Below are 13,182 nucleotides of genomic sequence, written 5' to 3'. Positions count from 1 at the left end.
TCTGCCTGTTTCTGTCCAGGCCGTGTTCCTGCGGACATTCCCAGCCGTCTACGGCGAGCTGCTGAAGATCTTCACCGTGCGGGAGGTGGCCGGGTTCGTCAGGGAGATGCTGGGCAGCCTGCCCACCACCGTGCACGCTGACTGCCCCCTGGAGGCCGTCAAACTGCAGTGCATCGCCAAGACGGTGGAGAGCCAGCTTTATATTAACCCAGGTAACCAAACAGCCGCACAGTTTATTTACACTCTGAAACACCAGCACGATAAAGCCTGGTAAGCACACTGATCTGAGCAAATAACACTAATACAAAAGATGTTTGCGAAGAGATTATGAAATGAAAAGAAAAAGTAAATAGCACAGAGGGAGCCAAACAGATAAACAGAATAAATTGACTCATCCACAACAAATCTGACAAACTGATCAGTGGCATGTTGTTTTCTCCTGCAGCTTGTACACACAGGCTTTTAGTCCATATTACACTGTTACAGGACACAGCCGTGCACTAATTCAAGAGCACACCTCAGCTAATTGTTGCCCTACAGTGCAACCAACTCATGTCATTAAGCTGCTCTTAATAAAGACGGTGGACTGAAACTAATTAGTGTGGCAGTGTTTTATTTCCAGTCTGCTCCCGAAGGCTAAATGTAACATGATAAACATCCCTCATGCAAAACACATTAATGTCACATAGAGAATTACCTCACATATACATTTAATTATGTTATAGAAATTAAATGAAGGCAAAACATGAACTCAAGCCACGCACAGAAAATGAATGCAAATGTTTTCTGCGTTTGATGTCTTACCGTTTGTGTGTGTGTGTGTGTGTGCATGTGCGTGTGCGTGTGTTGCAGAATCGCGGTGCATCCTGCTGCCGGTGGTGCTCCGTGTCCTGCAGGCTCACATGCAGGAGCAGCGTGACCTGGTCATGTGCGCCCGCATCCTCACCAGCATGCTGTCGCTCATCAAGAAGGAGGAGAACGGCACCGCGGTGAGTGTTCACCTGCCCGAGGAAATTACGCCGACATGGTCATCGGTGTCGTCTTTTAGCCTCCTGCTGACGAGGCCCTTTTCCCAGACCCCTGCTGGGAAATGTCATGCCTAAAATGAATAGTGTATATCTCTATAAATGTAACACTGTAAGATGTTTACAGAGGTTGAAGCATCAGTATAGATGCTACTGGAGTAAACTCAAGATTTTATTTCCTCCGAACAGTAATTTACAATAACAACAGTGAAAATCTCTTATGCTTGTTGTGAAGCACTTTGTCATTGCAAAGTGCTTTATATAAGGTATTATTATTCATTTTTATTATAATTGGATTCTGTTTTACCAGCCAAGCTTTAAAGGTGTACCAGGTCTAAAGAGTAATTTGACAATGTTGTGATTTGACTCAATCAACTGTATTTTCCAAAAATATTGTAGAAATTCAGCTTCAACAAATAAGTTCAAATCCAACACAAGATGTACCTTTGTCTCAGATCTCCCTCCTATAGATAAGTGCCTTATAAATGTTATTATAGATGACACAACCATGTGACACTATCCTGAGCTGCAGCGACAACTTCTCTGCTATTCTGGAGGGCAATGTGTACGATTTGCCTACATAACAACTGGAAAATCGCTTTAAAGGAAGTCAAGGCTTCAGGGATTAGTCTTATGGCAATTTCCTCGCCAATACTTTGCGACAACAGATTGGTTTGTTGTGTGTTTACGGTCAATTAGTCTCTGTAACAGGGACTTTGGCGGCCTCACAGTACGGTAATGAGACCCATCAATTTAGCAACGGGGAATTGTTCAAGTGGCAGTCACTTTGAGCTGTGTGTGTGTGTACTGTATGTTTGTGTGATATATGTGTGCGTGCAGCCTGGGTTGGCCTGACTTGTACTGTGCGCTGCCAGAGGGGCAGCTATTGGTAAAGGCGTCCAGTGGGACACACAAACACACACAAACGCACACACACACACACACACACACAGAGTGGCACTGCATCTAAAGGGAAGTGACAGCGGTGGCAGCCAACGTGCCAGTCTCAAGCTCCTTCTCATTATCGCTCTGTCCAAGACCTGCCTGTAGCGGTAGAGACTAGGGGGAGATGCTCACAAATAAACACAGACACACACACACATACACACACACACACACACACACACACACACACACACACACACACACACACACACACACACCATTTTATCCTCTGCTCCCTTTCAAATGCTCTAATCTCTCACCTTCTCTTCCTCATTGGTATTCCAACTCCTTTTAGTTCTTTCTTCTTCTTCTATGTGAACTAACTGTATACAAACGTTGCTTTTGGCCATGAAACTTCAGTTCATTAAAATTGCAATGAAAGTGCTATAACTGGGCCAAGAGGTGCAGAGTTTGGCTCCGAGGCTGAATGACATCGGCTGCCGATCACGGTTGCGGATGCAAATTAGCAGAGATGGCTTTCAGGGAACATTCATGTATTTTTGGAGAGAAATTGATTTCATGTTTCTTCCTTTGTGTTATTGTGAACACTGTCATTAGCTGGTGTGTGTGTTTCCTCACCGTGTAGGAGCCTGTGGTGTCTGAGGAGGTGGAGCTGATTGTGGAAAGCCTGCTGGGAGTTCTCCTCAGGACCATCCTGGAAATTAGCAACCGGCCGCCGTCTGCTGGGCCCGCCATGAGACTTCAGTTCCAGGATGTCACGGTATGTGTGTGTTTGTGTGTGTGTGTGTGTGTGTGTGTGTGTGTGTGTATTACCCCCTTTAAATTGTTTTGGGACTTCCCAAAATGTGCAAAAGTAATTATAGATTTTTAAATTGAGCTGCTGCTAAGGCGAGTCTGATTCCACTAACATTATTAACAGTAATAACAATAATTAAAATTTGTAATACAGCGCTGAAGTGAAGAACGGTGAAGTGGATAATGACAAGATCGCCATCATCATTATCACTGTGTGATGATGGAGGGTTGTAATACAGTTCTACTAATCTTCTACAATTCTGATGTGTTGCCAGAGGCTAATAAAGGTTAATAAGATAATTACAATAGATTCAATAAAATCAAATGCGTTATTTTATATTACTTGTTTTAATGGATACATAGGAACAGCAACACATGTCTCTCCTAAACTTTTTCTAATTTCTTGTCAACATGTAATGAACAAAGTCAGATGTGTCCCACTGCAGTGATACTATTTGACTCATTTCTATGTGATTGTTGTGACCAATAATCATAGTTCTGTTAAATATGGCACCTGAAGCTGATTGTAACTGTATTATAATGAGGGTTCAAAATAAAAGTGTGTGTGTGTTTTGCCACCAGGGAGAGTTTGTGGCTTGTTTGTTGAATCTGCTGCGACAGATGAGTGACAGACACTATCAGCAGCTGCTGCAGGCGTTCAGCAGCAAAGATGACCTGAGGGTAAGACCCCCACCTCCATCTGTCTCTCTCTCTATATGCATCTATGTCTGTCTGTCTTTCTTTCTTTCTGTCTGTCTGTCTGTGGCAACTTCTTGTTGCACTCAGTACCTGTGTGAATCTGAAATGAAAGAAATGCTAGATGAATACAGTCAGTGTCATTCATTAAACACAGTCCAGATGTGTCCTGATGAGCTCGGGTCGGGTTCATACAAAACATTGGGAATTATATTGGGGCTTGGATGAGGTTCTGGTGACATTGGACACGCTTTATTTTTGATTATTTTACACTACAATTGGAAAACCAGGTTCTGCTCTGGTTCGGTTCGATCAGTTCTCTCTTGGGCTCGGACAGAAAAAATTGCACCAAGAGCAACATTTTAGTCATAGGTAGAAATACATTATATCAATGTAATAATATCTGTGGAGGTGAGGAAGTTGGAGCCTGGTCGCCAAACTCACCTGTGGATAGAGAGTGTGGATCACCACTGAGGAAGCTCCAGGAACTGTGTAAAGAGCTGCCAACACCCCAAGGTCGTTCTTTTTAGACACTGACAGAGGCGTTCTGAAGAGGAACAGAAACATCATTAGAGCCACAGGGAAAATCCTCCTGAGTTTCAAGGGCAACTGAGAGACTTGATTTATAAAACAAAAGACAAGAGAAGGACTTGTTAAAGGGATATAGTGCTACATATCTGTTTGTCTCTATTCCTATTTCTCAATTTGAGTTTTTTCCTTTTGTCTCTGCTCATCACAGACTGCATACTAAGTCCTACAAGTCTGCAATGCTTTACGCCTGATTCGGGCTGAGTTGAATCTCATTTATGCAGTTATAATTTGTAAATATTTTATACATATCATATATTATAATGTCTTTCTTTGTGAAAGTACAGGTATGCACCACAACACCTGGCGGGAGGGATGTAAAACGATAGTGTCTTGAATTAAATAAGTGCAGAGTGAACAGTGCAGCAACAATTTCAGCACCATGGAGAGAGACGATGATGAAGTTTCCATTAACACTTCGTCTGCTGTTGTGGTTCCAGGACTTCCTCCTTCAGATCTTTACAGTCTTCAGGATCCTAATCCGACCAGAAATGTTCCCCAAAGACTGGACCGTCATGCGGTTGGTCACCAACAAGTAAGACCACACATACACACACACACACACACACACACACACACACACATACAGAGGAGAGAAGATTCAACACAGTACACAAATAAAATACAAAGGAAATTACATGGTTTGCATCTTAGACTGGGCCATGAGGAAATCCGAGTCATGAGCTGTTTTGTGACATGGAACTAATAATCCTGACATTTTCCGCAGTTTGCCATTTTACTTATGAAGAAGCCTTTTTTGTTCCTGTATGCCCAGTGGGTTCCACATTTCTATTATCTTCTTTTAAAGCTCAACGGTCACCAGTAAGAACCAACGGGATGATTTGTCTCACTAAGTCGAGATTTCTAGACTACTGATAGGTGAAGGCACAAGCATAAGTAAAATATTTAACCAGAAGTGTAGAGGGATTTTGATGTAGTGCTTTCCATGAAGGGAGAGTTAATCCAAGGCTAACCTGCTGTACCTCAATGGAGGACACTGTGAAACACCTAAAGGTCAATGCACATGCTCAAGTAGAAATTGACCAGAGTCTGTCGATACTAACATTGTAACACTTACGTATCCTTAGTCAAACAATCTCAGATCAAAGGAAAGAGACACATTGCTCTTTTTATCTTTGTGGGTTTTTCTATGGGTCATCCTAATGGACAGTTGGTGGCGCAATTACTAAAAGTGCTACTTGATAAACATGTAGACCCTTCATGTTGAGGCAGGTGACCCTCCTCACCTCCTGCTCGCTTCTACTTTCAGTGTCATCATCACGACGGTCCTGTACCTCTCCGACGCTCTGAGGAAAAACTTCCTCAATGACAAGTTCGACTACAAGGTAGGTGGAGAGATGTGCCGTGTGTCTGTAGACGTGTGGAGATCTGAGCGCCGCCGCCGTGCTTCAAAACTTTGCGAGCCTCAAACATCACTGCAACTGTGCACACTCCCTCAGACACACACACACACACACACAGGCAGATGCACATTTTCATTTTTTTTTGCACGTCACTCTTTTTCCAAAACAAAAGCCTGCACGGAGATGCAGACATAAAACAGAGATGCAGACATAAAACGGAGATAAAAATCCATGAGTCAAGAACTGAGGGCAGATGATAAAACCAACTGGAAGCCAGAAAACCAAAATAGACAGAGGCAGAAGTGACATAGGAAGGAAAGAGAAGAAGAAACAGCAACAAAAACTAAGATATTAAATGCTTTTCTTCCTGAAAAATGCTATAGATACACATGTCCCTTTGTAGTTTCAATACAGATACTAATATTAAATGATCTATTTATTTTTTTATACCTCAATCCGTGAACAGTTCATTTGTCCGAGGTTGTTAATGAAGTTGATTGAAACCTTGACTGATTCGTTTTTGTTGCCACTTTCAGGTGTGGGACTCGTATTTCTATCTGTCTGTAATATTCATCAACCAGCCCTGTCTTCAACTGGAGTCCTTCTCCCCCTCCAAGAGGAAGAAGATCCTAGAAAAGTAAGTGTTGTTTGCAAATGTATGCATCTACCACACACACACACACACACACACACACACACACACACACACACACATATACACACACACACACACAACAAGTACTTAGCATGCTGTTCTTGCCTGCAGCGAGCACACATTTCTAACCCCGACATTTTCTCATGCAGGTACGGAGACATGAGGGTGATGATGGGCTGTGAGATCTTCAGCATGTGGCAGAATTTAGGTAAGATGATAAAACGTAGATGGGCCCAACACGCATGCTTAACATGGACTATATTGTTGTTTTTATTGCCATTTGACAATAACACCCCTGTTAAAACCTTAACTGCAAATAAAAGAATAGGAACAATAAAAAGAAAATAGGAATTTAGTAGAAATAAAAAGATGTCGTGAAACATAAAAAAAGATGACATCACATAAAGGTAGGTCTGTAAAAATAGATTTTAAGAAGTGTGAGTCACGGAATCTGCAAGCTCCATCTCCTCAATATTATTTAAAAAATATTATTTAGTCACTCTTATTCTGAAAAGAAAGGAAATACCGTAAAGTGAGGAACAGAAAACTGTCTGTCTTATTCCAGCTGCATGTCCTGTATCTCTAACAGTCTGAAGTCAGTGGGACGCACTAACATTAGAAAGTAAAAGAAAATTAACTCTGGTAGTTCTTTGAACACTCTTGCTTTTTTTTTACTTTATGCTAAAAATGATTTGTCGCCATGGCAACAAGCTGGATCCCTCACTGTGCTTTGTGTGGGGGCTTTTGTTCTGTTCTGCTTCAGTGATGAATTTATACAATTGTAGGTTTTTATAATAATCACAGGTTTGTTAATGTGGATTAAAAAATAGTGTTTTTGTACAATAAAAACCGCATCATGAGTTTGATGAAAATACAGTTTTTTTTGGGGAGTTTGGTTGATGCATGGAAGCAACATTAGAAAAATCCGTTTTTATAGATGTTGAAAATTGCCTCTGACTCGCTGCCCTCAGACTCTGACCCCAGTGTCACCTCTCTCCTCCAGGGGAACACAAGTTGAACTTCATCCCGGCGATGATTGGTCCCTTCCTGGAGGTGACGCTCGTGCCACAGCCCGATCTGAGGAATGTCATGATCCCCATCTTCCACGACATGATGGACTGGGAGCAGAGACGCAGTGGCAATTTCAAACAGGTACTCAGCAGGGAAAGTTCATCTCCCATTAGTGGACGCTGGGAGAAAGGAATCCGTCGCCTCTATCATCCGGAGTGAAACTTTCTTTCAATAAATGATTGTATCCAACGACTTACGATTTCAATCTCTGAAGGACTGACACTGGTTCCCAATCGTTTGATCCTGCAGCCTCTTTTGAGATTCATATTCTTTCCCCTTCCTCACAGGTGGAGGCCAAGCTGATCGACAAACTGGACAGCCTGATGTCCGAGGGCAAAGGAGACGAGACGTACAGGGAGCTCTTCAACAGCATGTGAGTCAGAGAAAGCAACTGGAATAGTCGCTGATGTGTGGGCGCATATTTACTTCAAATTTCCCCAGCCTCTTTAGTTTTTTTTGTAGGAGAAGCATTTGCGGTTAAGTGGCAGAGCTCGACAGTAAAATAACAACAGCGCGGACAAATTGGCTCGGACAGAGGCCATTTCGGGACGACCATTACACTGACAGTCAAGATAGCTGTTTGTGGAGTCTTCAGATCAAAGTGATACGACCCACACAAGACCTCATCAAGCAAATGCCTGCGTGGCCGACGCAGGTGGTTTTCCTCCTTAAGCAGCCGTTTTATCTGCGTCTCAGTCTCCTGCTTTGGAAAATGAGCTTTTAAACCTGCACAGATGACTGCATTACTCCTCAGATAAGCCCTGCGCCACCTGAACAAAACTGTGACAACCTGCTGCTGAGAAGGAAAGTGTTTTTTGAAATTGAACGAATCTCATTTGCATTCCGATTCTTTTAAAAGAAAGTTTGTTGGTAATAAAGAATAAAAGTTGCGAAAGTTAAGGAATAAATACGACTTCATCCTGTGTCGGGTTAGCTGCGAATTATCCAAACAAATAATAATAATAATAAAACGCATCGGACATCCTGTGCAAGGTTTGTGTGTGCGACAAATACCTTAAATGTTTGGTTAGCTGGTAATTTAAAAGTGATGGTTTTGGAGGTGATTGTTTAAATAATAATAATAATAAGAGGTAAGTGATCACTCTTCATCTCGAGTCACCTTCATCTTCACGGTCACCTCCTCCACGGTCGGTCCTTGTCATCTCTGTCTTTGTGTTTCCAGGTTTGTGCTCTAGCATGCTTTGTGTGTGTTTTAGCATGTGTATGTGTGCGTGTGTGTGTGTGTATATATATATCCCTGCCTTTTTGGGGATTCTGTGCCTCTTCATATCTTTATGTCTTTCTTAACTACAAATTCTTTATCTTTAACACCTAAGAATATAATTTCATGGAACAAAGCCATATTTCTGATTCACACAGACTTAGTGTTTGTCTCTCTAAGTATCACAAACATGTGAATCCAAGTATTTACCAATAAAAGCATCTACTGTAATTGTCCCTTTGTCCTTCATAGTCAATCATCGTCTTGGCCACCATTTTTATATGTGAATTAATACTGAGAATAGTGTTATATAAGTACATATTATTAAAGCCATATATATATATATAAAATCTATAATGTGCTGTATATTTGAATTATGCATAAGAAGCCATTACAGCTGCTGATTTATAATTCAGCCTCAATGCAGTTAACAAATTCAATTTTTTTTTGTGTTTCCTTGCTAAATTAATTTATCAGTTCATTTATTTCCCTCCCACTAACTCCACTAACCCCTGAAGTAACCTGTGTGACTGTGTGTGCTGACATTAATAGTATTAATATTAATTTATTCCGCCTATGCTTCCCCGCCTGGAGTAGAATTCCTCTGTTTGGTCCGTACCCTAGGTAAGACGCTCTCCTCTTTGTTCTCTCAGTGTCGTCTGTGTGAGGGGGCAGCAGGAGGGGGGGAATCAACTGCAACATTTCAACACTTTCAAATTCTAGCCTCTATGGGGGGGTATTTTACTTTGTTGAATCCCACAGGCAGGCCAGCAAGCATAGGTGACACTGGTGTGACTGGGATTTCCTTTCTTTGCTTCACCTCCTTTTCTTTTTCTTAGTAATTTCTCCTTTCTTTTCCTCCCCCAATCGCCCGTCCCTCCTCATCTGCTCTCGTCTACATCTCGTCTCCTTGGGTCCTCACGTCCTTCTGTCTCGCTCTGTCTGTCTTCATTTGTCCTCCAGCCTGCTGAAGAAGATTGAGAGAGAGACGTGGAGGGAGAGCGGCATCTCTCTGATCGCCACCGTCACTCGCTTAATGGAGAGATTGCTGGATTATAGGTGGGAGCGCACACATGCACCTAAGAACACACAATACACACACACACACACACTTTATCCTTCTCAATAATATCTTTGTGCATGTCTAATGGCCTCTGTTTCTTTTGTAGGGATTGTATGAAGCTGGGAGAGGTGGATGGTAAAAAGATTGGATGTACTGTCAGTTTACTGGTGAGTAGCAGTCACGCTCAGCTCTGTTTTTGCTTTAAACAGCAAAACAAATGCACAAACGACAACAAATGCACAAGAGAAAACAGTAGCAATTAATGAAACAAGTAGTGAAAGAAACAAAAACAAACTGACTTCAATCAGGCAAATGATAGGATGCCAGTTTTTCTGAAAAGGCCTGTATTGTTTGATATAGTAAGATTTCTGGGGTGTGGGTGTGTGTCTGTGTGTGCGCGTGTTTGTGTGTCTTTGTTTGTGTGGGCAGTTGGATCAGAAGTCACCGCTCGTCACAAGCTGAAATATTGTTTCGCCTCGACCACAGAGAAATCTGCCTCACTTTAGAAAATCGTCCTCATTTGCATGTATAAACTCTATCATTTAGATTTTCTTCTTCTTTTTTCATGCCCAATCCTCGTCCGACCGCCCACTGCTGCTGTCAGAACTTCTACAAAACGGAGCTGAACAAAGAGGAGATGTACATCCGCTACATTCACAAACTGTACGACCTGCACTTGAAAGCACAAAACTACACAGGTACAGAAAAAGCCTCCGAACACACAGCACAGGTGTCCTGATCTGTGTCCATGAGTTAAACATGTTCCTGAGACACCAAATCCTTAATGTTTAACTTTAGATTCCATTGTCTCCTGACTGTTTGATTTTGTGTGTCACAGAGGCGTCATACACTCTGTTGCTGTACGACGAGTTGCTGGAGTGGTCCGACCGGCCGCTCAGAGAGTTCCTCAACTACCCCATGCAGAGCGAGTGGCAGAGAAAAGAGTATCTGCATCTCACCATCGTCCAGAACTTCGACAGGGGGAAGGTGAGCTGCAGCAACACACACTCACACTCACACACACACACATACACAAACACTATGCCTAGATGGAGGCACACTTGTAAAGAACGAAGGAAGAAGAAGAGAGCTTGATGTTCGAGGTGGGTGGAAAAAAACAGCTAAGGTGACGACTGATGTCTGCATTTGCATTTGCTGACTTGTCTGCTGCTGGATAGAGACCCATTTTCGGTTCAATAATTTTAGCAACACAAAAGAAGCAGCACTTGACAAGCGGTTTGTGACGCAGCTCGATGCCAGGGAATGTACCGCATCACTGTGAAGAGACAATCTTTGCTATTTTCTATTAGTCAGCAGGATTACACAAAAAAAGCTACAAGATGAGTCAACATGAAACTCGGTGGAAGGATGTGATGTGGGTCAGGGAACAGCCCATTAACAATTTGAGCAAATTTAGATCTGTGGAAGGTTTTTGTTATTTTATTTGTTTAACACTGGTAAAGGTGTTTTTCAACATTTCAACAGTTTTCATTGATTTCTCAGAAATAAGTCGGTGAGATGAGAAAAGTCAGTGATGTTGTGGGTCAAAGTGAAATTTGGTTCAGATCCGGATCAAGTGAATTTAAAAGTGATCAGCCTTGGTACTCTAACCAGTGCCTTTCGAGTTGCTCTGTAAGACCTCAACCACTCATTTGCTAAAATCGTACAATATACATGTACCTCAAATTCTCTGCATTGAAAAATGAACACGTTTATTAGTTTATTTAGTTAATTGCAGCTGCAGCAAAACAGAAGACGACAGATGACAAGTTGCCCCACTTGTTTTTTTTGGAGACGTGACGTCACCTACATGAGATTAAAATCACAGAACGGTGGAAAAAAATATGTCACTTGCGGTCAGACATTTAATATCCACCTCTCGTGAACTGTGACAGCGGCTCGAAGCCTCAGCACCTCCTCTCGGTTCGATCAGATGAGTCTAATTAAAGCTGCATCTGTATCATCCACACAATATCCTACCCGCGCCACCCCCGGAAGAAATATAGCTGGAGATGATGATGAGGGCGAAGGCCAGCCTGACGGTTGAAGCGTGGCATGCTTTGGTGGTGCAATGAAAGAATGGACTTAAACAGAGCTTATATGATTCAGGATGCGCAAGTGGTTTCAGTACCTGTGTCAATGTTCCACACTCTCAGGGAAAAGTGACATTATGAAACACCTCCCAATACACACACACACACACACACACACGCACACACACTCTGAAAAAGGAAAGAAAAATCTGCATTGCCGCTGAAATAATATCTCTACGGAATCATTAAAAACACTCCTCTCGTTACTCATCGTCCAATTTCCCTTCACGTTCATGAGCTCTGCCATCTGCCGATGCTTCCCAACAGGGATTAGCAGGCAGCAGGGAGGGAAAGCATTTCATTTAATTAGCAAGATGGCTGAGAGCTGCATGTACCTGCATGAGGAGGCTGGATCTGACTCCTTAAATCGTTGACTCACCAGTGCCATCCACTGGGGGTGAAGTGGCACAGCAGCACAGTGGGAGGGATTCTGATATATTTTTCTTTTCCTTTTGTATGTATTCACTGAGATTGTGTGTTTGTTACTCTTTAGTGTTGGGAGAATGGCATCATCCTGTGCAGAGAGCTGGCTGACCAGTACGAGTCTGACTACGACTACAGGAACTTGAGCAAGATGAGGGTGAGTTTTCCAGAACAAACACGCTGCAGACACACTCCCTGGAGAAGATTGTTGGATGAAGTCTTTCTCTAACCACATGACAATTAACAAAACATTAAGTTTAAAGAAATAAAGTCTGAAACATTATTCAAGCTCTGCACTCACATGTTAAGGCTTTGCAATTATATCTTCACCATTACAACCTGAATTGGGTTTATTTCATCATGTTTACCACATTTTAAGGACAGGGGCACTTCAGGGGTCAATCATATACAAGCAGGGCCCTGTGCCCCCCTGGATCTGCCCCTGACCAAAGCTTTTTTTGTTGATACAATGTGGTTTTCCTTGATAGATGATGGAAGCCTCCCTGTACGACAAGATCATGGACCAGCAAAGACTAGAACCTGAGTTCTTCAGAGTCGGCTTCTATGGAAAAAAGTTCCCTTTCTTCTTACGGGTAAAGAAATCTCCATATTCCCTGTGTGACGGTTGAGCAGTCATATTTTCACCCTCTCCTGCAAGAAGAATTAACTTCCCTTATATAAGACTCCTCCAGTGAGGTGACATTCAGCAACTCTTTTTCAATGCCATTTAATGATGTAACAGCCTCCGTCCTTGGCGGAGTTTGCAGATGAGGCTGCAGTTGCACTGCGCGGCCACCAGATGTCAAGCTAACCCCACGTTGTCCTCCACTCCCCCCCCTCCCCTCTGCAGAATAAGGAGTTTGTGTGCCGCGGCCATGACTACGAGAGGCTGGAGGCTTTCCAGCAGCGGATGCTCAACGAGTTCCCCCACGCCATCGCCATGCAGCACGTCAACCAGCCGGACCAGACCATCTACCAGGCGGACGCACAGTGTATCCTTGGTTTTCATAGAGAGACACTACAAAATGAATGTGCGTTTGTGGACACATACATCCAGGCTGAGCAGACAAAGTAAAGCACATCGTACACACAGCTCCTTACACACACTACATCCTGTAATGAGGCACTTTATCACGCTCCGTGCTTCACTCGTCCTCTCACAATCGCTTTCTTGTCATAATCAAACAGCCCATATCCAGGAAGCCACACAAACTCCCCGTGCTGATTTGCCGTCTCTGAGCAGCGTCCTCGTGCTCGCTATAATCCAGATGAGAGAAACTC

The 13,182-nt window shown here is 42.9% G+C and overlaps 1 protein-coding gene across 6 annotated transcripts in view; it reads left to right on the top strand.

Annotated features, from left to right (window-relative positions):
• The window catches only part of dock4b (dedicator of cytokinesis 4b), a 104,747-nt gene that overhangs the window by 69,326 nt on the left and 22,239 nt on the right, over positions 1–13,182 (top strand). For 4 of the 6 annotated variants that reach the window (XM_062382926.1, XM_062382925.1, XM_062382923.1 and 1 more), the window contains exons 23-40: positions 20–212; positions 853–989; positions 2,557–2,691; positions 3,309–3,407; positions 4,451–4,545; positions 5,281–5,356; positions 5,911–6,011; positions 6,179–6,237; positions 7,033–7,181; positions 7,388–7,473; positions 8,920–8,946; positions 9,286–9,381; positions 9,492–9,552; positions 9,990–10,083; positions 10,224–10,372; positions 11,972–12,058; positions 12,390–12,494; positions 12,752–12,893. In XM_062382926.1, coding sequence (XP_062238910.1) covers positions 20–212; positions 853–989; positions 2,557–2,691; positions 3,309–3,407; positions 4,451–4,545; positions 5,281–5,356; positions 5,911–6,011; positions 6,179–6,237; positions 7,033–7,181; positions 7,388–7,473; positions 8,920–8,946; positions 9,286–9,381; positions 9,492–9,552; positions 9,990–10,083; positions 10,224–10,372; positions 11,972–12,058; positions 12,390–12,494; positions 12,752–12,893 — 1,891 coding nt within the window. The remainder of the gene's footprint in view (positions 1–19; positions 213–852; positions 990–2,556; positions 2,692–3,308; positions 3,408–4,450; positions 4,546–5,280; positions 5,357–5,910; positions 6,012–6,178; positions 6,238–7,032; positions 7,182–7,387; positions 7,474–8,919; positions 8,947–9,285; positions 9,382–9,491; positions 9,553–9,989; positions 10,084–10,223; positions 10,373–11,971; positions 12,059–12,389; positions 12,495–12,751; positions 12,894–13,182) is intronic. The other 2 variants (XM_062382928.1, XM_062382924.1) reach the window with 1 other exon arrangement.

The sequence above is a fragment of the Platichthys flesus genome, chromosome 23 (genome assembly GCF_949316205.1).
Source record: "Platichthys flesus chromosome 23, fPlaFle2.1, whole genome shotgun sequence".
NCBI lineage: Eukaryota > Metazoa > Chordata > Actinopteri > Pleuronectiformes > Pleuronectidae > Platichthys > Platichthys flesus.
The sequence above is the reverse complement of the archived record's forward strand: the minus strand, read 5'-3'. Positions and strand labels throughout refer to the sequence as shown.